Source organism: Phytophthora ramorum (genome assembly GCF_020800215.1).
Source record: "Phytophthora ramorum isolate Pr-102 chromosome Unknown Phyram_PR-102_s0015, whole genome shotgun sequence".
Lineage (NCBI taxonomy): Eukaryota > Oomycota > Peronosporomycetes > Peronosporales > Peronosporaceae > Phytophthora > Phytophthora ramorum.
In genome coordinates this window covers 684,554-708,661 of record NW_027150661.1, presented here as the reverse complement: position 1 = coordinate 708,661, position 24,108 = coordinate 684,554, and the positions used below count along the sequence as shown (strand labels likewise).

At 53.4% G+C, this 24,108-nt stretch overlaps 8 protein-coding genes across 8 annotated transcripts; 4 read left to right on the top strand and 4 right to left on the bottom strand.

Moving 5' to 3' along the window:
* Positions 1–128: 128 nt before the first annotated feature.
* KRP23_12563 (Temptin) lies at positions 129–755 on the top strand (the record flags this gene model as incomplete). The annotated part of the gene is made up of 1 exon (XM_067883196.1): positions 129–755. One exon carries the CDS (start codon positions 129–131, stop codon positions 753–755), a length of 627 nt encoding a protein of 208 aa, XP_067739471.1.
* A 522-nt stretch (positions 756–1,277) lies between these two features.
* KRP23_12562 (uncharacterized protein) lies at positions 1,278–1,949 on the bottom strand (the record flags this gene model as incomplete). The annotated part of the gene is made up of 1 exon (XM_067883195.1): positions 1,278–1,949. The coding sequence occupies one exon, from the start codon at positions 1,947–1,949 to the stop codon at positions 1,278–1,280; it is 672 nt and encodes a 223-aa protein (XP_067739470.1).
* A 3,288-nt stretch (positions 1,950–5,237) lies between these two features.
* Positions 5,238–6,773, bottom strand: KRP23_12561 (Protein disulfide-isomerase A6-like protein; the record flags this gene model as incomplete). Its single annotated transcript, XM_067883194.1, has 4 exons — positions 5,238–5,395; positions 5,475–6,363; positions 6,473–6,536; positions 6,616–6,773. The coding sequence occupies 4 exons, from the start codon at positions 6,771–6,773 to the stop codon at positions 5,238–5,240; spliced, it is 1,269 nt and encodes a 422-aa protein (XP_067739469.1).
* A 144-nt stretch (positions 6,774–6,917) lies between these two features.
* Positions 6,918–7,220, top strand: KRP23_12560 (Cytochrome c oxidase assembly factor 5; the record flags this gene model as incomplete). The annotated part of the gene is made up of 2 exons (XM_067883192.1): positions 6,918–7,046; positions 7,116–7,220. 2 exons carry the CDS (start codon positions 6,918–6,920, stop codon positions 7,218–7,220), a joined length of 234 nt encoding a protein of 77 aa, XP_067739468.1.
* A 62-nt stretch (positions 7,221–7,282) lies between these two features.
* On the bottom strand, positions 7,283–8,731 carry KRP23_12559 (uncharacterized protein; the record flags this gene model as incomplete). The annotated part of the gene is made up of 1 exon (XM_067883191.1): positions 7,283–8,731. One exon carries the CDS (start codon positions 8,729–8,731, stop codon positions 7,283–7,285), a length of 1,449 nt encoding a protein of 482 aa, XP_067739467.1.
* Positions 8,732–8,849: 118 nt separating this feature from the next.
* KRP23_12558 (Glycine--tRNA ligase) lies at positions 8,850–10,373 on the top strand (the record flags this gene model as incomplete). The annotated part of the gene is made up of 2 exons (XM_067883190.1): positions 8,850–9,021; positions 9,085–10,373. 2 exons carry the CDS (start codon positions 8,850–8,852, stop codon positions 10,371–10,373), a joined length of 1,461 nt encoding a protein of 486 aa, XP_067739466.1.
* A 258-nt stretch (positions 10,374–10,631) lies between these two features.
* KRP23_12557 (uncharacterized protein) lies at positions 10,632–17,121 on the top strand (the record flags this gene model as incomplete). The annotated part of the gene is made up of 3 exons (XM_067883189.1): positions 10,632–14,836; positions 15,815–16,998; positions 17,069–17,121. The coding sequence occupies 3 exons, from the start codon at positions 10,632–10,634 to the stop codon at positions 17,119–17,121; spliced, it is 5,442 nt and encodes a 1,813-aa protein (XP_067739465.1).
* A 432-nt stretch (positions 17,122–17,553) lies between these two features.
* On the bottom strand, positions 17,554–23,931 carry KRP23_12556 (uncharacterized protein; the record flags this gene model as incomplete). The annotated part of the gene is made up of 1 exon (XM_067883188.1): positions 17,554–23,931. The coding sequence occupies one exon, from the start codon at positions 23,929–23,931 to the stop codon at positions 17,554–17,556; it is 6,378 nt and encodes a 2,125-aa protein (XP_067739464.1).
* Between the last annotated feature and the right edge of the window lie 177 nt (positions 23,932–24,108).

Genomic DNA, 24,108 nt, shown 5'->3' with positions numbered 1-24,108 from the left:
ATCGAGAAGAACTTCCTCTCCCATGCAGTCCTCTTGACCGCTCGGACGACTCCGACATCGGAGCTCATTCCGCAATTTGCCTCTCGCCAGCAACAGCAACTTCAACTACCAACAACCACATCGCCACAATGAAGTCCTGCATTGCCTTCACCGCCACCGCCCTCATCGTCGCTGCCACAATCGACTCCGTCACGGGTCTCGCCATCTACCTCAAGGAACTCCCCAACGGCGACTCGTTCTCGCAGGAGCTCGGTCATCCGAACAAGGACAGCTCGCAGTACACCGACTTTGCTACTGCTTTCGCTGCCGCCGGACACACGTGGACCACTGAGCTTTGTGGCGCCACGTTCCCCGGCGCGTCCATGACGAACGGTGCTGCTTTTGGTGACCCGTGCTGCACGTGGAAGAAGGGCAGCACCCCGGATAACACGGTGACGGCTTTCACGACAACCCCCGGCAAGGCCACCGTGTGTGCGTCGGGCTCCACCAACGGGTCCACCCAGGCTTCGACCGCAGCCTCCACGGCATCGTCTAGCGCTGGAAGCTCGACTTCGACGACGGACGCTCCTGCCACGACGGACGCTCCTGTCACGACGGACGCTCCTGCCACGACGGACGCTCCTGCCACGACGGACGCTCCTGCCACGACCGATGCCCCGGCGACAACCTCGACCCCGTCTTCTGGCGGCTGTGGAGCCAAGAACAGCGGTGGCCATGGAGGCAAGAGCAAGGGCAGCTACAGCTTCCGCCACTAAGCGGCATTCGGGTTCGCCACCGTTTTGAGAGCTTGTGTGGCAACGAGTAAATGTATGTAGGTAGTGTCGACTCGAAGCAACAGTATCGAAATAAATGTGCTTGTGACCATTGAAATCAATGCGCTTTGATAGATAAGGGCCTAGTTTTCACAATGCGTTGCTCAGACAAACAGCATGCCGTATGCCGTAAAACTTCAAAATTGCTATCATCAGGACGGTGGAACTAAAGTTTAGTGATGAGTGATGTGATGAAGTTCAACGAATCGTCATGGTGTCCGAGTGCGGCGCATTGAATTCAAGACAACGTTAAACCGTTCGGTGCTGCCACATGTAGTAAGGGATTCACGACGGCGACGTCATAAGCACGAAAGAGATACCGGAAAGGTGTTCTTGTTTTATTACAACAATGCCTAAGAGACTTCTTTCTCTCTCTCTGTTTTGACTGTACACACAACATCTACGAATCATTCATCGGCGAGCTACGTTTGCCCGTACAACCGATATCCTGAAACCATCGACCGCTTAGTGACGGAACTTGCGGGTGACCTTGGCAGCGCAGCCACCGCCAGTCGAAGGAGGAGCTCCCCAGCTTCCGGTCGAGGGCGTCTCAGCGCTGGAGCCACCCGTGCTCATGGCAGGAGCAGAACCGCTGGACTGGGTCTCAGTTGAAGGAGCTGAACCGCTCGACTGCGTCTCAGTGGAAGGAGTCTCGGCGCTCGAACCGCTCGATGTAGAAGGAGTAGCCGAAGAACCGCTTGACTGGGTCTCAGTGGAAGGAGTCTCGGCAGACGAACCAGCAGCCGAAGGCGTCGACGCACCAGAAGCAGCAGTGCTGCCGCCACCCGAAGCGCACACCGTAGCCTTGCCAGGCGTCGTCGTGAAAGCCGTCACCGTGAAGTCCGGGGTGCCGCCCTTCTTCCACGTGCAACACGGGTCACCGAAAGCAGCACCGTTCGTCATCGACGCGCCGGGGAAAGTGGCCTTGCAGAACTCTGCCGACCACGTGTGGGACACGGCACCGAACGCCGTACCGAACTTGGTGAACTGAGAGCTGTCGTTGTCCGGGTGGCCCAGCGCCTGCGCGAACGAGCTGCCGTTCGGGAGCTCCTGCAGGTACGTGCTCATGCCCATGGCAGAGTCCATCGTGGCGGCCACGATCAGGGCCGAAGCAGCGAGTCCAGCGTACGTCTTCATGGCTGTAGTGATTGGAAAAGGTGAGGGAGACTGGAAAGCTGGCTGTTTGGTGGTGCGAAGCAAATTGCAGAATGACAACGGCCCAAGCTCGCCTCGTTTTGGTTGCTCGCTCGCATCGAACTGCAAAGCCAAGTCGTCAGTCCGATGGTGCTGCTACGGATAGGGCATCGGATGGGGACGTCGTTGAGAACCCGCCAGCGAGCGCCTCGATCCAAGACGTTGGGAGCCCAAGCACGATTCACAGGAGTTTCTGCGTCGAGTGACAGGACGTGCACCTCCGGATGTTGTTCGCGAATACCCTTCCCGAGGCTTTTTCGAGTCGTGGTTCGCCAATGCGATGGACCACCAGAAGGCAGCATATCGCAAAGTGAGCACTTGACGTTATTAATAATGGCATGTGGTCTGCTGCCTTCTCTCGGACATGAGGGCTCGTTCCTCGCCTGATTAATTTAGTAGACTCGTTCTTAATCAAGAACCGATCGTTGGCGGAAGCGCTCGATATTAATACTTCGAAGTACTTGTGCTATAATACGTGTACATGTACTTCGTGCATTGCATCGGTAGGATAGTTTGGAAAAGCGGAAACGTGACAAGCCCGAGCAAGTACCGTAATACGGCTGTATCATAGCCATAGGGCATGTATGGACGGACGGACTTGGGATCGACAGCGCCTTCCCCGTTCCGTCATTACATGTACAAAGACCCCGTGCCCTTTAACTTTTGGAAGCAGTTTGTAAGCCCCTGTTTGTACAGGAGCCGTCGAGTGTGTTATATCATTAAAATAATTCTTGAAAGCTTGCTTCCCGAGCCACAAAGAGGTTGAAGGGATTCGAATCGAGTGATGATCTGCGTCCTTACATGACTTGGCTGGAGCTTGAAAGGGAGGCGTGATGCAGGGATTTTGGTGGTGACTTGCGTCGCGGATACAGCTGCAGGGCCGGAAGACGGCGTCGTGCTGTTGTAGCTACACCAGTGCGCTGCAACGGTGCAGCGTTGGTCAAGTCCGTAGAGGTGACCAAGAAGCAAATCGCCGCAACCGGCCCGGTTGAACCGGGAAAGCCGCCGAGTTTTTGAACTCGTCACAACGCGCATCCTGTCCTCCCTTTTCGATATGCTAACGGCACATGAGGCATGCACAGTGCGCCGCTAAACCGAGAAGAGCCCGGATCGATGCTTGGTGACGGCATTTTCATCAGGATGCAGGTTGCCAATGTGGCGTGCAACATGGAATTCTGGTGGTGCGTCCAAGCCGTGAATCGCTGCAACTCTTGCAGCACCACTTGCGTTTGACGACCGTGCTAAGGTTGTTGTGGATACATGCCCCCGGATCGTCACAAACAGTTTCAAGGAGACCTTTACGGGCCTGTATGTTGAAAGCGACTATTATTACAAACTGGAATTCACTTAGTTTTGTTAGTGGCCTACTCGTTTTTTTTTCTATCAACAGTGTCAGGAGGGGGTGAACTCCACAAGCCGAAACAACGCCTGCGATTTAAGATCTGTGTGCGTACCGTATCGCTCATGTCCTAAGCGAACGGCAGTGTACAATGAATAGGGTAGTGCACTGCTGCAGCAGGTTATAATTAGCATTAAAATGCTACATTTTAAACTAAACAATATGGACACGACGGGAATCGAACCCGTGTCCATCCGCACAAAACGCGGTGCTCTTGCCACTTGAGCTACGTGTCCAAGCTCGCTTGGTTACCTTTGCATTCCTTAGAAGTAAAATCTATGTATATTAAAGAGAAATAATGTACACATCGCCTTCCTCATCTGAGCTGCCTTCTAAATCATCATCGGAATCAACAGATTCCTCTAGAGCACCCAAATGTTTCAGCTTCTCAATCAATTCGTCGGTCGTAGCTTGCCACTGTTCTTGATATGACGTGTTAGCTTAGCGTTTCGAACATCAATAGATAGAAAGTAAGCTCACCTGTTTGATCAGCGTTGAGAACTGTAGAGATATTGTGCTTCACGATTAATTCACGCACTTCCGCTCGAAATTTGGCAGCCGCAGCTTGAGCGTCTTCTGGTGTTGTCTGGCCTTGTCTTGTACGTACCCGGATTGACAATCTGTGTCGACGCATGAAGCTCTTCCGCCACGAGTACGAGGCCGTAAATATATCAGCGGAGAGACCACGCTCAGATGCAACCTCTAGCGCCTTGAACTGCAGCATTTGAGCGGATACAGGACAACCTTCTCGTCTCATTGAGTTAATCCAGAGCACGATGTACTCTTCTGCGTCATGGGGCAAGACGATAGCCTCGCCGATTCTGCGCAGATTTTTGTGATGTCCTTTTCCTTGATTGCACATCAGCTCGATGCGCTCACGTTGACGTCGCCATGATGAGATCTGCTTGATCTTCTTAGTTCGCTCAACTGAATTGTTAATTGAGGGGTAGAACTTTGCTATTACGTTTCCTGTATCGTTGCCTCTATCTAAAAATTGAAGAACTTGTAGCTTATGTGTGTAGTCAATTGAAATGCGCTTGTAGTGCTTCGACTTTCGTCCTGCTCCGGTGGTGCACTGCCGTCCCATTGTCGAAATTGGAAATGAAGTGAACTACGTTTTAGTTGTCTGGTATAGCATTTTAGTGCGGGCAGGAAGCAACGCCATATGTAAATTTTGTTGATTGTGATTGGCGAATATTCACGTTCGCTTATGACAAAAGTTCGGTTAGGACATGAGCGATACGGTAGCACGCGGTCTAAACCCAGGACCAAGCATCACACCGCTTGGCTTAGGGTTTTGTCACCAAGCTCCCAGAGGTGAGACTTGGGTGTAGATTTCTTGTCTACACCTTCTATAGGAAAAAACACATAAACATCAAATAGAAGGCCACCTAACCACCACCAGATTTCTTGTCTACAGTTTAAATTTTTGTGATTTGAAGACTCATGACATCCGTTTTTCAGTTTGTACTGCAATAGTCTTATATGGTACTTTAGTGATGAAGTAAGCGTAAACAACAGAATTCGATGGCGCGTCATTTGACGAATGGAAAATTTACATAGTTAAGCACCTTTGATTAAAGATATTTCAGCTTTCTGCATTAACAGCTTCTGTATCCGTCTGTGGGGATCGTCTGTATGAGTGGAGTACCTGCTTGATACTTCGTACTACAGGTTCTTCATTGCCCACCTTCGGGATCTGACTGTAACTAGGGAGTGAGGAGAGGAGGCGCAAGAGGCATCTTCTAGTCGATATCAACGGATTCGTGTTTGATCTCGCTCTAGCAACTTGCTTGCCAGAATCTTACACAAGAGCTTGGTGAAGGAGCATTCTACAGCTCCTCGTGCTTGGCAGCATCGCCCGACGATCCGGACAGTGCGACTTCAAGGGCTTCCAGGTCGCCGCTAGGCACCGAGAATGGGCTCGATCCATCAACGAGCTTGTCCAGAAACTCTGAGATGGCGCTTTCATCGTTCGTACCAGACAGAGCTATGACCAACATCGCAAACGGACACAAGTTATGAGTACGTTACCAAACCAAACGGTATCGAAATCCATCCATACGTACCCGAATATTTGACCTTACGGCCAGGCTTCACGACCAGTACCTCCGGTACGTCACCCTTCTCACCAGTAAACTCGTTCAGGGCCTGGAAAGCCTTTGAGTCTGCCTTGCTTGACAAAAAGATGAAAGGGTCGCGACGGTACTTCTTTGCCAGCGAGCGCACTGCTTCGGTGTCTTCCTTGGCCACAACAACGCACATCCTACCGCGCTTCGCTGCACAGTCGATAGCAGTCTGCGCATCCAGCTCCTTTAGTGCCACCGCGGGTTTCTTCTTAGCGACCTCAGGCGATGGGAACTGAGGCACACTAGGTAGGGTCTCATCCTTCTCTGCCTCCTCGGACTTTGCCAAAGCATCACCGATAAACTTCTTGGCCGCAGCTTCGTTCAGTTTGCTCACATCTGCCACAACATACTTTTGGCTAGATGGGTAGACGTAGATGACAGTAGGAAGCTGCTCCGCCGTGAGTCCGAAGTGGTCGACGATCTTGTCGTCTGACCCAGGAACGAATGCCAGCTGCACGGTCGGGTGCTTTTTCTTCTTCTTGCCCTCCATGAACGACTCAGCCACATTGCCCAGCCATGATGGCACTTTGGCGCTCTTCTTACCCTTCTTCGGGGTGCCGAAGAAAATGGCCGACGGTAGGTCCTTGTTCAAGAATGTGTGCACCTTGTCGAACTCGAGCGTCGCGACGTTGGCACCGCTCACACCAAGCTTCTTCGCCTCGGGCGAGCTCTTCACATACTGCACAATCTCCCTCGTGGTGCGTCCGCCACGGTAGTCCGACGGACGTTTCTTCTTGGCACCAAACTCCTTGATCGTCGGGTATCCCTTCACCTGGTACTTGTGCGCCAATTGCTGGTGCACCGTCGCGTCCACAGCGCCCAAACGCGCCTACAATAATCAGTTACCACGTCCACAAGCCCCCATTTCAAAGGTTACTCGTCAGTGCACCAACTCTTCACGCCAACACATTTCACGAAGCCCCGAAAACCCGGCGTACATGTTTCTTGAGATTCTTGGCCGCCGCCTTGTACTCGGGCTCCAATTGCTTACAGTGGCCGCACCTACCACAGTCAAACGACAGCAGAATCACTAACAGTTAGGTTCAACTGCACCAATACAGTAGCAGGTGGGATATCTCACCAAGGCGCGTAGAACTCCACGAGCCAATAGTCGGGGCTCTGCAGCACCTCCTTCTCGAAGTTCTTTTCCGTGAGGACCACCACCGAATCCCTCGGGCCGTAGTCGGCCAGCACACTGGCAGTCAGAACACTCAGCAGCAGCAAGACACGTGGAACCATCTTGACACAGTCGCAAAATGGCGCCGGATCGACTTTCTAGAAGATACGCGGTATGCCACTCAATAGGTCTAGATAACCGGTAGCGATGTGTATGTACTACACAAGGTTTTCGATGATCAGGCAGCACTTTTGAGACCGACCATCATGGGCAAGGCGTGTCGTGACATGGCAGAGGCTCTGCGCGACTGCATGATGGAGAAGGAGTGCATGGCGGACGGCACCAAGACGCTCAAGCAGTGCCTGCACGACCGTGCGTACTCGTACGAGTGCAAGGTAGTGGCCAATTGCAGGAGAGAGAAGAAAAGGAGACTGTGCACTGACACTTGTGCTTCTTGCTGATAGGAGTACCGCGTGGCCTACTTCGAGTGCAAACGCGGCCAATTGGACATGCGCCAGAGAATCCGCGGACCCAAGGGAGGAATGTCCAAGCCTGTGGACGGCAATTAAGAGAGCAGAGCGCAACAATAAAGTCTGAAATGCTGCAGGAATTGGGTAGTTGTGGGTGGATTTTAGCTTCCGAGGCGGATGGTGACTAAGTGTGACAGGTCGAAAGGGAGGAAGTTGGACAGCGTGGAGTGGGCAGCATGCAGGAGCTGGACGTCGCACTCGAATAGAAGTTGCTGCAATGCCATCCGAGCTGTCCATTTGAGTTGAGGCTCGACGTGTAAAGTTGCCATCTCCGATAGTGACTCGACGGTTTGGATGTAGAGTGACGTCTTAGTTTGCAGAAGAGGGTGGCTGGAGAGGGACAGCCCAACCTGCAGTGCCAGGACGTCCAAGCAGCTGGACACGTCGTGGTTGCGTCGGTCGAAGAGCGCGTAGAGGATGCCAACTGCGTTCCCAACCAGCTCCTGATTTTCTGCGGACGAAATGATCAGTCCAAGAAACATGAAGATGTGAGGGAACATGTGAGGTGGCGCCTCGTCAAGATCTCGCTCCAGCTCAGCGAGCAACAGCTTTCTCTTCTCGGCAGGAAGCGCTCGGACGTATTTTCTCACTGCATCTTCAGCTGGTGAGAGGGCCGCAGCTTGTGACGCAGAGCTGTAGACGTGCTCAGCTCCTTCCGCAAACGCGTTTTCCAGCTCGTCTCTGCCTGCACGCATCCCCATCAACAGCGTTTCCCGAGTAGCAAGATCCACTAGCCTCACCAGCGCTGCCAAGTCCTCGCTCATCCAAAGTTGACTTGCCGTGATACTCCCACGAAAAACCTTCAGCGCAACTGCATGTTGCAGTAGCGGCTTGAACAGCACAGGCTTTAGCAGTGTCGACCACCGCAATCTCACCAGCACATCATCGTCCTCCGCGAGACTGATTGCATTCCTCTGCGTCCGTACCGCCAGCGCGTGCAGTTTAGCAGCACACAGAAGACTGCACGTCGAAAGCTGATTTGCGTGCACCCAGCAGAAGTCCAGCAGCTCCTCGACCGTTTCAATTGACTGCAACTGTCCACCTGCAGCGTCCTCACTGTCTTCCAACTGCTCGCTGATCACCTCGTCCACAGCACTGAGACGCTTCAACAACGTCCACTTCAACGACTTGACCGTCTCGTTCGTCACCGCCACAAGCAGCGCGCGTCTCCATTGCAGCAGCATTCCGGGCTCTGCTGACGTCAGATGGCTACATTCTAGCCACTCACGGAGGATCCATCTCCGAAAGGGCCCACCGAGCGCGGGGGTGCGTCGCAGCCATCCCTGTACAAGTCGATCCACTTGACTCGCGTCTACGTACGCCATCAGCGCCTTCAATTTGGAGGATACCGCGCTGTAATCGGGTAGATACGGTACAACCTCGTCCATAGCAGCTATCAGTGGTGCACAGGCTGAATCCTCCTCCTCCTCTCCATCCAAGACACTGCTGTCCTCTCCCCCCTTATTTCCACCTTCTAACGCTGCAGCCCACGCTTCAGCCGTCTCCAGTCCCCCAGGAAGCAGCAACAGTCTCAGCAGCATCTTCTTCATACTGTATTGAGAATGACCAGCTTCGAATAAAAGCCTCCTATGCTGTACAGTACCATACTATCTCCTTTAAGTTCGTTCGTTTTGGCCACACGTCGCAGACAGTGTATCAATCGCTAAGATGCTGCTCCGAGGCTCTGCTCGTCCTGCGCTGCGCCGCGGCTTCGCCAAGAAGGCAGCTACAGACAACCTTCAGGAGCGTCTGGTGGCGCTGTGCCGTCATCGTGGTTTCGTTTTCCCCGGTTCGGAGCTCTACGGTGGCCTCGCCAACAGCTTCGACTACGGTCCACTAGGTACATACGCTGTGGTATCTCTACGACTGCAATTCTCTGAGCGTTAATTGTTGACAATTGCAGGCGTCCTAATGAAGAAGAACGTGATGGATCGCTGGTGGTTCGAGTTCGTGCAGAAACGCCCCAACTGCGTGGGGCTGGACAGCTCCGTGCTGCTTAACTCGGCCGTGTGGACGGCGTCCGGCCACGTGGACAACTTCACGGACCCCATGACGGTCTGCAGCAGCTGCAACTCCCGCGTCCGCGTGGACCAACTGCTCGAGTCCAAGCTCGAGACTCAGGACGAGATCGACGCGGTGGCGACGCTGTCGCTGGCCGAGATGGACGACCTGCTCCTGCAGCACGACGTCGCGTGCCCCAACTGCAACAAGAAGCACAGCTTTCAGCCGGCCAAGAAGTTTAACTTGCTCTTCCGGACCAACATGGGCGCTACGGACGAGACGTGCGACTGGATCTACCTGCGACCGGAGACCGCGCAGGGCGCCTACATCAACTTTGCCAACGTGCAGAGCACCATGCGCAAGAAGCTGCCGTTTGGCATCGGGCAGGTGGGCAAGAGCTTCCGCAACGAGATCTCGCCTGGGCACTTCTTGTTCCGCACACGCGAGTTCGAGCAGCTGGAGCTGCAGTTCTTCACGCACCCGAACGAGTCCGATGACTGGTACGTGTACTGGGTGGACCAGTGCTACGAGTTCCTCACCAAGTACGGCATTAAGCCAGAGAACTTGCGCAAGCACGAACACGCACCGGAGGAGTTGGCGCACTACGCGCGTGCCACGACGGACATTCAGTTCAAGTATCCCTTCGGTTGGAGCGAGTTGTGGGGCATTGCAAACCACACCAGCTACGACTTGAAGAAGCACATGGACGCGAGTGGAAAGAGCCTCAAGTACCAGGACCTCGTTGCCAAGGAGGAGTTCTTGCCTCACGTCATCGAACCGGCACTTGGCGCGGGACGCGTCATGCTCTCCATGCTGCTGGACGCGTACGACGAAGAAGAGGTGAACGGCCGCAAGCGTACTGTGCTGCACCTGCATCCGGATATCGCTCCGTACCGGTTCGCAGTGCTGCCGCTCTCCAAGAAGGAACCGCTGCTGGAAATCGCCCAGAAGCTCTTCGAGGACTTGTGCGGAAGTGCCAGTGTCGACTACGACGTGGCTGGCAGCATCGGTCGGCGCTACCGTCGCCAGGACGAGATCGGAACGCCGATGTGCTTGACTGTGGATTTCGATACGCTGGAGGACAAGTGCGTGACGGTGCGTGACCGCGATAGTATGGAGCAGAAGCGCGTGCCGATTGAGCAGATTCTCCAGGGCACGTCTGTGAAGCATTCCAGCTTCTCCTCCTTCTAACTGTCGCTCTCGGCCGCGTTTGAATAGAGAGGCAACGCCGCAGTTCCTGTTCCCATCAATTTCTTACGATGCCTACGGTTGCATCGACAGAAACCTATCAGCGTATTTGATTGACGCTGGGAGTTGTCGCGAACTTTGCCTGCAGGGATACGCAGTCAACTTCAAACGGGCGCACGCGTCTTGACCCATCAGTCAATCTGACCACGGCTGACAAGTTCGTCTTCAGTCTTCATTTTGCAGTGCAGATTGCTGAGGAGAATGGTTCGCAAGAAGGTGCTGCAAGATGGTATCGTGTCCGACAAGTGCTTCCGTCTACTGCGGTTGAAGCACGAAATTCAAAGCGACGCGAAAGTGCTGAAGGTTGTTGTGGACGAAGTCGACGTCCTGCGCTTGTGTCGATCGCTGGGCATGCGTCTCTCTTACGAAGGTACCCCAGTGGCCAAAGACAGCTTTGACTTTGGGCTGTTCAATCCAAGTGACTACGATACGGACTTTGCACGTTTCGTTCGTGAAAAGCTACCGGCAGTCGCTGGGAATGGCAGCGTAGATGGCGAACAACTTGCGATTGGTTGTTTGTTCGGGAAGCAATTGGAGGTGAAGGCTGAGCTCTCTCAGATGGGAGTTTGGAGCAGAGAATGTGATGAGGGTCTATCTCCTGAAGCCCAGGGCGTCTATTGCATTGAGAACGGAGAACAACACCATCGTCAGTTTGTGGTGTTTGCCTGGCTGGACGACACTTTGTTCGAGACGAAAGCAATTCGGGACACTCCAGCGTACGTTCTTAGGTTTCTCTTCTCGCTAAGCTCCAGTGTCACGTGCTGTCTGTCGCAAGAGGATTTCCGCCATATCAAAGACGAGGTTGATGCAGAGTCCGACAGATCAAACGCGCGGTGGAATTCGTGCTCGGTTGCTTTTCGCGTCCAAAAACAAGTCGAACAAAGGGATAGTATCTCATGCGGGAAGGTCACGAGAGCGCCAATTCCTGAGGACAATCGCGTGAAGTCCGTTGTGTTTGTCAGCGGCGCATACCCGGCGATAGCAGTTGAAAGTTCAGCTCCATCAATCACCGAATGGGTCCCTCACAATGACATTGTGCCATATTCTGACTTTGCAGATTGGATGTTGAAGAAGAATGAAGAATCTTCTGTCCAGCTCCCAGATCGACGAATCCGCTCAGTGGATGTACGTGATGATTTGCTCATGAAGTTTGGTCAGTTCCCTGCCGAAGAATTGTTCGAGTTACGAAGCAGTTGCGATGATCAGTTCGAGAAAGCAAAACGACGAATTGAGCATGAGGCTTACGAGTATGCAAAGCGTTTCTATGACGACGCTGTTCGAGACGTGAGCATGTTGTTTGCTGTTAAATGTTCTGGAAACTCGCCACAAATGGATGCGGCCTTCAAACATTATCAGGCGTTCTTGCAGTACTTACAGCAGAGTGGAATTCCTGTTTATGAAGACAGCCAGGAGTACAAGATGCTTCATCTACCCGATCGGATCCAGTCGCAAATGAAAGTATTGGATACCACGTTTCAGCGCCATCGCGTGGCTTTCGACGAAGTACTGGGCGGGATTGTCCGCGATGACCCGATTGACCCTGATGACGGCTACATCATGTGGCTGCTGGGGGTAATGAACGATGATGCGCGAAATGCTTTTGCGTGGTTTCGGCGCAGCAAACCAGAGTTCAGTGATGGCTTTCGCTCTGTGATGGAAACCCACTACCTGCCCAGATTGCAGAGTGATTGGATGAGTGCGGTCAATCAAGTTGTATTCCTGATTCAAGCTAGGACAACGGAGCAGCGACTCCAGCAATCCAAGAAGGATCGCGAGACGCAGTTTGAGTTGGACGTTGAAGCAGCCAAGGGCGCAGCTTTCAAACGTTTACGTGAGCTCCTGAATAAATCTGATGAAGGACAGCTTCGAACCAAGATCGACAGATTGATTCTCAATTCCGACGGCACCACAGTCAATGTTGAATGGAGTAAAGAGGTCGAAAAAGAGCCCAGCAAGGTGGTCCACATGTATCACCTAAGCAGCAGCTGCCCAGTTCAGGTATCGCCGATGGGGATTGTGGAGTTGCAGCCGGGATTTCAGTTGCGCACGCTGGTAACCGTGAAAATGAGCCTTGCTATTGCGATTCTGGTGAAAGAGAACGAAACGATAGTGCGCCGAGTGCGACTCGAGTTGCAATCGCAACATACGACGCTAAGTGCTGAACAAACTGAGGTTCGAAAATATCGACGGGATTGTTCACTGTGCTCGATTCGAGCAAGTGACCGCCGAGTTGCTTTCCTGTTTGGAGTTGGTGAAGGGCGTCTGGGTACAGTTGCGTTTTGCAGATTCAACGAGGCTTTCACGCGCGTTGAGGCAACGCACCAGATTGAAATGGACATCACGTTTGGCTTGGCGAGTCCGTTGGCGGATATTCTACTGACAGAGCGCTCGCTTTGTGCAGTCGACGGAAACGGAGACTTGCAGTCCTACGACGTGCGAACTCGCCGTACCTCGAAGAAAGTGTCGTGTGGAGATTGCAGCAACAGCCGATGGGTTGGAGGTCTGATGAGCTTCGCAGATGAGCTGGTTGTAGGCCGCGCCAGACTGGATGAAAACAACCGGCTGAGTGTGGATGCAATTTCCAATGAGGACCATCGAGCGCTGCCAACTGCAGCTCTTGAAACTGGATTGTTATCGGAGAAAATGACCGTCGGCAGTATGGGAGACGTGCTGTATGTGGTCGACGCTGCCAAAGGAACAATTTACTCGTCGGAGCTGAGTGTTACCGTACGCAGTGATGCGTACCGCATCCAGCAATCGGGCAGTGGTGTGAAGAGCAGTCGCCAGGGGTGTCTACAAGCTGATCCAAAGGCAAAAGATGATGACAAGCACTGGCTGCGGGTCTTCTTTCACGTTTTCGAGAAATTCCCCGTGCGAAGTCTCATTGACGTATCGTTGAACCCGAATGCCTCGTTCTCTCTCGAGTTGGGGGTTGCTGTCATGGCAAGCTGTAGCGAGGACGACCGTGACGCTATGGACGATGTAGCTACAGTGTGCACGGAGTATTTCAACAACCTGATGGTGGATCTGCGGCGGCTGAACAAGCCTCTATCTGAATTGAACCTTGCAAAGAAGGTGAAGTGCCGATGGTCTGAGCAGAGTGACGAGAGCGGAGCTCTGCCAGTTAAACCGCTTCGAGATGTTCTTGTGGCGCTTGTGTCGTTCGTGCCAGTTCAAATATGCCGAGCCGAAGACAACATGCTCAAGCTGCTGCAAGACGGTGAAGATCACTCGAGCACCGCAACGTCGGACAGCGCCAGTGGTGAGCCTGAAACCAACGGTACAGATGCATCTGAGATCGCTCAAACTATCCGCTTTGGTTTGCTGTCTCCGCTGCTTGAGGCGTGGAATGGACGATGTGTGGTAGTTACTTCCATGGGGAAGCAATCTACAGGAAAGAGCTACTTCCTCAACCATCTCACAGGTACTTCGTTTGCAATCTCTGGCTCACGCTGTACGGATGGTGCCTGGATGTCGCTCCGGTTTGTATCCGCCGATGTGCTCCTCGTTGTGCTGGACTTCGAGGGTCTGGGCTCGTTTGAGCGGTCTGAACAAGAAGACATTTTCTTGTCGGTGCTGAATGCTTCGGTGTCGTTGTTCACGGTCTTTCGCATGGAAAGCAGATTCGACAAGGATATCGACGGCCTCTTCTCGCGTTTCCAGAAAGGGGTTCAACTCATCAAGAACGACCCGAGGCTCTTTCGCGGACTTCTGTACATGAACGTCAAGGACGTGAATATGAACGATCGCCAAGGCGTCGTGGACGAGCTCGTGTCGAAACTCAATGCCATTTTTGAGGCCAACAAAGAGCAAAATTTCTTGACCGAAATGTACGCCGGGCAGTTAGAAATCAACTGCTCCCCGCCGTTCGGTACTGTGGACTACTACCAGTGCATGAAGAATGACGCAGCGAGGACGCTGAGTGAGATTGTATCGTCTTCAGTGGAGCCAGCACCAGGTTTTGCGACGGGGAAGGTCTTCTTGGATTGCCTACGAGTTGTGTTGGCAAAGATATCAATTTTGGACTGGACGAGTATGGACAAGAGCACGCAGAACTTGGTGATCGCGGACGTGAAGCAGAAGCTCCCGGGTATCCTTCGCACAGGTTGTCACGTCTCGTTGCCTTTGGTGGCAGACCCGATCATCCCTAAGCACCTACAGGAAGACGTTCTGAAAGTGGGCACTCGCGAGAAACTTGTGATCTCGTTGAACGACTTGTGCGAAGCGAACCCTGGTTTTGCGGCAAACTGGAGGAGGCTGAACGATGCTGTACCCCTCGATAGTATGGAGGATGAAGAGTTCGATGTGGGCTTTGATGTCACTACTCTCACTGCTAAGAAGCTGGATATGGTTCAAAAGGCGATCGGTATGCTTTTCCAGCGCTCGTTATCGTTGAGAGGCAAGGAGTACGGAAGTAGCAGACTCACGACGGAGGATCAGAGCGACTTCGACTCCTTCTCGGCGTTTGTATTGCGTCGACGGAAGATGAGGGCGACACGCTGGCTTCGAAGCGCGCTCGGCGATCATTTGTCGGAGATACGAGCACAATTGGAGCAGCGCTGCGCAGACCCGCTTGTTGTCTACATGTCGCGATGCCAGCACAGATGCACACACTGCCAGCTTGGGTGCATGCACTCTGCTATGCACTCGCCCGAGATTGAGCACAGCTGTAGCACGGACCACAAATGCCATGGCCAATGCGAGTATGCAGAGTGCAGTAGTGGAGCTGAGGCGACGCAAACCTCCCCCTGCTCTCGAAGTGCCGGTCATGAGGGGAAGTGCGAGTGCGCGAAGGGAGATCATACTTGTGGCCAAAGGTGTGTGCTTTCACGTGCATCAAATTGTGACAAGACGTGCGCGAAACGAGCCGAGCACTCGGGTGAGCACTGTTGCTCCGTCCAAGTTCACGTGTGTGGTGTCCAGTGCTCCGCAGAAACTTGTCGTGCGTCGTGCTTGCTAGACGTCCAGCGAGAGCACTCAGTACACAAGTGTGCCGAGGTACAGTGTCTGCACCCGTGTGTGATGAAGGATTGTACAAGCACTTGCGGCGCAAGGGATCACTTTCATGGACAAGGGATGGAGTCCCGTACGTTTGCCGACGAAAGCGGACTGGTTCACGAAGCTGAAGACGCCTCTACTAATGATTTAGTCACGCACATGTGCACTGGCAGCCATGGGTGTACCGAAGTGTGCACCGTCGATGGCATTTGCGAGCAAAAGGTTCACCTGAAGAAGTCGTCTCAAACCTACACGGGAGCTCGCGGGTCTTTTGAGTACATTTACCAGGAAATGAATGGCTCGAAGAAACACTGCGCACACGTGCTGCCGGTTGGTGAGCGAGGTCACCATGATGTTGGCCATTCGTGTATTTTGCCGTCTAGTAGTGGTCAGGACACGGTTCACTACTGTGATGCACGGTGCCCGTCCTGCAGCTACTACTGCACCAAGCACTTCGGCCACATGGGGCTGCACGCTACCTCCCACGGTAACATGCAGAAGACCTACTTCATGGCCAAGGACAAGGACATCGACATTGAGGATCGCAAATACCAAGTGGGCGAGCGCGGCACAGCTGAAATGTGCAACCTCTTTTGTACCAAGATGGGGCGTGGACATGCCCACTACCTGTCCTGCGAGAGCAAAGAGGAGGAGCGATGTGTCTACACTGCGGATGCTAGCAAGGACCAGCGTCGTCATTGTGTGGACGAGTTGTTCCCGCCGCCCGATAAGGACATGGATGAGCTGCTCCACGCGAAGTTTTGGTCGTCGATAGGCTGGGAAGATCCGTGCAGCGAAGAGGAGCGCGCGCTGTTCGCCAAGTGCCAATTTCAGTGCAATGCACCAGAACACGAAGAAGAAGACGAAGCGCCTTCGTACTGTCTGCTTGACGCTTGGCACACCCCCGAGACGAAACCTGAAGGTGACGATGGCTTCGCTTACGTCGATGGACACAAATTTGAGTGCGTGCACGCTGTGGACTCTGGTAAATTCCACAACATTTTTGTGCTGGACAGCTCGGGGTCTATGAGTGGACAGCCGTGGACGAACCTGTTGCACGCGTGCAACGAGTTTGGCATGAACCGCTTGAAATCGGGAGGGACCAACGATCTGGTCTCGTACGTCACGTTCGACAACTGTAGCCGCATTCACTACGAAGCAGAAGCTCTGGCTGGGTCTTCGCAAATGAGAATCCCGTATTCTGGAGGAGGCACGTGCTTCGAGGAAGGCTTGCGAGCAGCTAACGAGGTGTTGTCGCGCAACGACTTCCAAGAGTACAAGGCCGTGTTGATTTTCTTCTCGGATGGTCGACCATGGGATATCGAACTGGGCTTCGCTCTCGCCAAGCACATCCGCTCCGCGTACGCAAAGTACGACCTGAAGGCTTTCGTCGTAGGCTTTGGGCACGTGAATTTGTCGGTTCTCGAGCGCTTGGCTGTGGAAATGGGCGGCGAGTATCGGAAAGTGTTGGACGCTGATGCGCTGAGGACCGAGTTTCAGCGGATCGCTGCCGTTTTGTGCAGCAGTGAGGCGAGTCTCGCACTACTTGGGTCCAACGACGAGTCTTCGCGTGCGTAGCTCAGTTGAGCTCAGTGCTGCATGCTGGTGATAGCAGAGTTTTTGGTCTTGTTTTTGAGTAGCGTTTCGAGCTGGCCGCTTTAGTGAAGAAAGTTGGTTGGAGAAAGAGGAATAAGTGGTTGCAGCAAATGAAAAGAAGGTATTCCTTCAAACCTCCGTATCGTGTCTTCATCCATCGTCATTGAAAGAAGACTTGTGAAAGTAAAATCTGTTTCCTCCGTGAAACACTGCGGCATTCATTGGCCGTCGTTACACGTCGATGTGTTTGACTGTGATCTTTGTTTGATACGCTGGAGGACAAGTACGATTGAACAGATTCCTTGGATCGCGCGTGCCTTGAAAACAATGGATAAGGACGTGGATGAGCTGCCTCAAACGAATTTTTGAAGCCAATGCACACTCAAATTGCAGGGCAATCGAAGCAAAAGCGGCACTCTTTCCTGAAACATCATTTCATTTGCTGCGATTGTTATTCTTCTTCGACCGACTGCCACGCTGCAGCAACTTCGTGCTCAGTACCAATCAAAACAAGCGGCTACCCGTCCATTCACGCGTCCACCAACAGACTCGCGTCATTCTCGCGCATAACGGCTGCTATCCGCTGGAACTCCATTCGCAATTCGCTGCCATTCAACACGTGACGATATTCGCCTCCCATTTCCGCCGCCATTCGCTCGAGCACAGGCAAATTCACGTTCCCAAAGCCAACTACAAACGCCTTCAGGTCGTACTTTGCATACGTGGAGCGGATGTGTTGGGCGAGTGCAATGCCCAAATTGATGTCCCGTGGGTGGCCGTCCGAGAAGAAAATGAGCACGGGCTTGAACTTCTCAAAGTCATTGCGTGACAAAACCTCGTTTGCAGCTCGCAGACCTTCCTCGAACGAAGTTCCAGTACCAGAAAAGGGAAGTTTCATTTCCAAAGTGTCACCAAGAGGGACGGCTTCGCAGTGGATGTTGCTGTGACTGGCGAACGTGACGTACGAGACGACGTCACTGTCACCTCCGTCGCTCCATCGATTGCTCCCAAACTCTTTGCACGCGTACAGAAGGTCCGTCCATGGCTGTCCATTCATTGACCCGGAGCTGTCCAGCACAAAAATGTTGTGGAATCTACCAGAGTCCACAGCGTGCACGCACGCGAACTTGTGCCCGTCGACGTAGGCGAACCCGTCATCGATTTCGGGTTTGATTTCGTACTGGTGCCACGCATTGAGAGCGCAATACGAAAGTGCTTTGCCCTCTTCGTCGTGCTCCGATGCATTGCACTGAAACTGGCACTTAGCAAACAGCACTCGCTCCTCCTCGCTGCTCGGATCTTCCCAGCCGATGGTCGTCCAGAACTGAGCGTGCAGGAGTTCGTCCATCGCTCTGGCTGGCGGTGGGTACAGCTCTTCTTCGCAGTGACGGCGGTGATCTTTGCTAGCGTCTGCAGTATACACGCACTTCTCTCGACCATTTCCTTCGCACGGCAGGTAATGGAGATGGCCGCGACCCATTTTCGTGCAAAAGAGGTTGCACATCTCGGCGATTCCTCGCTCGCCCACTTGATACTTCCTGTCGTCGATGTCGATATCCTTGTCCTTGGCTAAGAAGTGGGTCTTCTGCATGTTGCCGTGGGAGGTAGCGTGCAACCCCATGTGGCCATGGTGCTTATTGCAGTAATAGCTGCACGACGGGCACCGGACGTCGCAGTAGTGAACCGTATTGGCCTCGTCGCTGCTCGATTGAGCCAGGCACGAGTGCTCAGGGTCGCTGTGGCTCTGTTCACCGCTGCCTAGTACGCGTGCACATTGTTTCTTGGAGCCGTTCATTTCCTGGTAAATGTACTCGAAAGACCCACGAGCACCCGTGTAGGTTCGAGACGACTTCTTCAGACAAACCTTTTGCTCACAAATGCCATCCACAGCGCAGACTTCAGTGCAGGGGTGACTACCAAGACACATGTGCGTGACTGCAGCAGCAGCCACCGAGTCTTCACTTAAATCAACGACAAGCGCGATTCCATTTTCCTCCGCAAAGGCGCGAGACTCGTCCACTTGCCCGTGAAAATGATCTTTTTCCCCGCAAATGTTCTTGCATCCGGTCATGAAACATTCGTGGAGACACTGCATCTCGGTGCACTTGTGCACCGAGTGCTCTCGTTGGATATCCAGTACGCAGGCAGCAGCACAAGTTGCTGCAGAGCAACGCGACCCACAAGTGTGCACTTGCACAGAGCACCGGTGGTCGCCAGAGTGTTCAGCCACTTTTGAGCAAGTTTTGTCACAGTTCGAAGCTCGAGCGAGCACACACTCGTGCCCGCAAGTGTGCTCTCCCTTTTCACATTCGCATTTCCCTTCGTGGCCAGCACCGCGAGAGCACGGAGACGCCTCTGCGGCCTCAGAATTTCGTCGGCATTCCACGTACTCACACTGACCACGGCACCTATGGTCCGTACTGCAGTGATGCTCGGCCTCCGTCGGGTGGGTCAACGATTGCATGCACCCGAGTTGGCATTGAGCGCACCGTTGTTGGCACCGTGAAAAGTAGACGAGCAAGGGATCCACATGCAGCTGCTCCAACTGGCATCGGACTTCAGACAAACGACCGTCAAGTTCACCCCGGAGCCAGCGTGACACCTTCAGTTTGCGGCGACGCAAGACGAAAGCCACGAAGGCGTCGAAGGACTTTTGATCCTCCACCGTGAGCCTCGACTTGTCAAAGTCCTTGCTTTGCAGTGCTAGGCACATCCTGAACAGCGCTAGCAACGTATTTCGGATCATCTCCAGCTTCGTGGCGTCTAGCAGACTCACGTCAAACCCAAAGTCGATTGAGTCGTCGGCAATGCCGTCCAGCGATATAACAGCATTCAGAGCCATCCACTTGGTCACGAAGCCAGGGTATGCTTGGTACACCTCAGTCAGAGATAGCACGGCTTTGTCTCTCGTGCCTACTTTCAGGACGGCTTCTTTCAGATGTGGGGAGATTGCCACGTCTGCCACCAGAGACTGCGGTACGTGGCATCCTGTGCGAAGAATGCCCGGGAGTTTCTGCTTTGCATTCGTCACACGGAGGTTCTGCGTGCTCTTGTCCATACTTGTCCAGTCTAGAATCGAGATTTTCGCGAGCACAAGTCGAAGACAGTCTAGGAAGTCCTTGCCCGAACGAAACCCTGCTGCCGCGTCCCCAACTTGAGCTACAAGGGCACGCAAGTGCTTCGCCGCATCATTCTCCATAGACTGGTAAAACTCCATCGTTCCAAACGGCGGCGTGCAGTTGATCACCACCTGCCCAGCGTACATCTCCGTTAAGAAGTTCTGCTCTCTGCTGGCTTCAAAAACCGTGTTGAGCTTGGCCGCTAGCTCATCAATCACGCCTTGTTGATCGTTCATATTCACGTCTTTCACGCTCAAGTACAAGAAGCCACGAAAGAGCCGCGAGTCGTTCTTAATGAGCGGGACCCCTTTCTGGAAACGCGAGAAGAGGCCGTCGATATCCTTGTCGAATCTGCTTTCCATGCGAAAGACCGTGAACAACGACACTGACGCGTTCAGAACGGACAAGAAAATGTCCTCCTGTTCCGACCGTTCAAACGAGCCTAAACCTTCAAAGTCCAGCACCACGAGGAGAATATCAGCAGATAACAACCGGAGCGACATCCAGGCGCCATCCGTACAGCGCGAACCCGAAATCGCAAAGGTAGTTCCCGTTAAATGATTGAGGAAGTAGCTCTTTCCTGTAGATTGTTTCCCCATCGATGTGACTACAGCACAGCGTCCGCTCCAAGACTCTAGCAGAGGAGACAGTAACCCAAACCGAATCGACTGGGCGATTTCAGACGCCTCAGTTCCTGCCGAATCACTAGAGTCGCTGGAGTTATCCGCGTTCGTAAAGCCAGCTGCATCTTGGCCGTCTCTCAGCAGCCTAAGCATGTTGTCCTCCGCGCGGCAAATCTGCACGGGTACAAACGAAACAATCGCCGTGAGGACTCGCCGCACCGACCTGGTCTGCAGAGAGCTGGTACACGTTAGGTTCTTGCTCAGATCAAGTCCTGAGAGCGGCTTATTGAGCCGTCGAAGATCAATCATCACGTTACGAAAGTACTCTTTGGTCACTTCAGCTACGCCATTCAAAGAAGATTCATCTTGGTTGTCGGTAACAGCGACGCTGACTGCAAGTGGGCAAGAGAACTGCGGGCTCAATGCACTGTCAAGAAGACTTCTCACGGGGAATTTCTCGAAAACGTGAAAGAACACTCGAAGCCAATGCTCCGTGGTGTCACCGCCTGCGTGTTGACCAACTCGGAGACCGTCCAGCCGGGTGCTTCTCGCCCCATTACCATACCGTTGAATGCGATAAGCATCACTACGAACTGTCACTTTCAGCTCGGACGCGTACACCACGCCAGCACTACCAGTGGCGTTAATCACATAGAGCACGTCGCTCACGCAGCCGACCGCTGCAAGCCCGTTGCATTCCACATCTCCCATAACTGCAGACGGTAGCGCCCGGTGATCTTCACTGGATATCGAGTCTACACGCAGTCGTCCGTTTTCAACGCCAGCGCGGCCAAGCACAAGTTCATCTGAAAAGCAAAGTAAACCGCTGGCGTTGCTATCGCATCTACCAAGCGAAACCTTCTTGGAGGTTTGACGAGTGCGCAAGTCAAACGACTGGAGGTCGCCATTGGCGTCCAAGGCGCACAGTGAACGCTCAGTCAGCAAAATATCCGAGAAAGGGGCCGTCAAACGGAACGTAGCGTCCATGTCGATCTCGCGCATTGCATCAAGGCGGGAAAAGGACTCGTTGAAGCGGTAGAGCGCAACTGTACCAAGACGTCCGTCGCCTCCTCCAAACGCAAAAGCTACCCGCCGATCGTTGGCTCGAACCGAGCACAGCAAACAGGCTTTTGGAAAGGTCCTCACATCGAGATCGTCTGCTTCCAGCTCGTCGACTGGGTCCAGCTGCACAGGGAACTGAAGACGCCGCACAAGCGTCTTTCGACCCTTGACAAAAACTGCCACAACTTGGTTCGTCCCCACAGCAGCTAGTTTACGGAGCGCAACTCCTGGTTCAAATTCGACGCTTCCTAGCGAGAACACTTGCACAGGGCTGCTGCTCAGCTGGTACATTCTCACAGCTCTGGTTGGCTCCTTTTCCGCTTCTTCGCTCCACTTTATGTTGACAGCACTGCAGTCCGGATTGAAGCTTATCCTGCTGACCTTGGCACAAAGCTGTCGATCACTTGGTCTCTTCAGGAACTCGCGGAGGGCGTCGTATGCTTCGTTCATTGCAGCCTCTTTGTTCTTCTGGAGCTGAGCTCCTCGATCCGTTGTGGACTGCCAAATTCTTTGACCCCGCATGGCAGCTGAGAGCTTGGACATGACTTCCCCAATTGTATCCACCCAGCGCCGCTGAAATCGTGCCTGACGCGGATGCATCGCGTCTACAAAGTTAACACTGTAGTGGTTATCGCTGCCCCATATTCGTCGGTAGACACCTCGCGCACCGCGCTCTACCCATCCCCACAACCCACTTTGACTGTTGTTGTCGCTATCATCGACTTCACCGCCGTTCATAATCCAGTCCAAGATGGCGTCAAACTCTGGGCTGTTGTACACGTAGGCATCATGCAGAGACCTCATTTTCTCTTGCATCCGCTCGGGCATGAACAGCGTAGTGAGCATTTCATCTTCCAGATCGCTGAGTACGTGAAATTCGTTCAAAAACTTCAGTTGGTCTTGATATCGCGCTCGTGCCCCATCCATCTGAGAAGCAGTAGCAGGGTTCCGGACGGCAAAAAGCAGATCGGCATCTCGCTCCATTGCGTTGTGAATGCCTTGCACGACGTCGGATACATCTTCGCCGATCCGCTGCTTTGCTGCTGCGAGCTGCTCGTCAAACTTGTCCTGCAACTTGACCAGTTCATCTTCCGGGAATCGATTGAACTTGTGCAGAAGGGTTTCACGTGCCTCCGTCGGAAGAAATTCATCATGGGGAAGCTCTAGAGCAAATTGCAAATGTTTGCCCACAATCCAATCGGCAAAGTCACAAAACGTCACAATTGTACTATCGGTTACCACCTCGGTAGTTGACGGAGTCGCGCTTTCGACAGCGATCGCTGGAAATGCTCCACCAACAAACACGACGTTCCTGATTGAACCCAATCGAGGAAGCGACGCCTTCGTAGTCCCAGCGCAGCAAACGCTGTCGCTTTGCTTTTCTTGTCGTTGTACTCGAAATTCAACCGAGCAAGAATTCCAGTGCATTCTTGTATTGTTGTTGGGCCAAGCGTGTACCTCACTCTCCACAAGATGGAAATCTTCTCGCGAAAGGCAGCACGTGATGTTGGAGCAGAACGACATCAAGAACCGAAGAACGTACGCTGGAATACCTCGAATCGTTTCCGGCTCAAACAGACTGTCGCCCAGCCACGCGAACGCGACGAACTGCCGATGAGCTCCACGTCCACCACAGCGCTCAATGCAGAAGACACCTTGGTCGCGAACAGAAAGATCACTCTCGCAATTGCAGTCCCAGAACCCCAATCGATCCAGCTCAGCCTTCACCTCCGACTGCTTGCCGAATAGGCTGCCAATGTCCAGCACTTCTTCGCTCTCTAGGTCGTCTTCATGGTGGACACTACTGTCACTCCCAACAGCAAGCTTTTCTCGAATGAACCGCGCAAAGTCCGCGTCGTACTTGCTAGGGTCGAACTCGCCAAACTCGAACTTGTGCATCAACACCGTGTTATCTTCATCGGACACGGCCATACCCAGCGAGCGGCACAAACGCAGCACATCGACCTGGTTCATCACAGCTTTCATCACTCTAGCACCATTCTGCAATTCGTACTTCAAGCTCAAGAGACGAAAGCAGTTGTCGGAAACAACGGCGCTCCGCCGAGGCTTCTTCCGAGCCGTACGTCTGGGTCTCAGCTGCATGGCTCCTTTGCCAAACTGAACAACTGTCGGATCCTTTGGCGAGAATTTGAGTCACTAACGGTTTGTTGAAGCAGTGGAATGGGACGTGGTCAACTACGACAGCGTACCTGGAAGGAGAAGCTGGAATGCATTACGAGATTGTCGCTGCCAGTATGCCTACAGAAGTCAGCTTGGTCC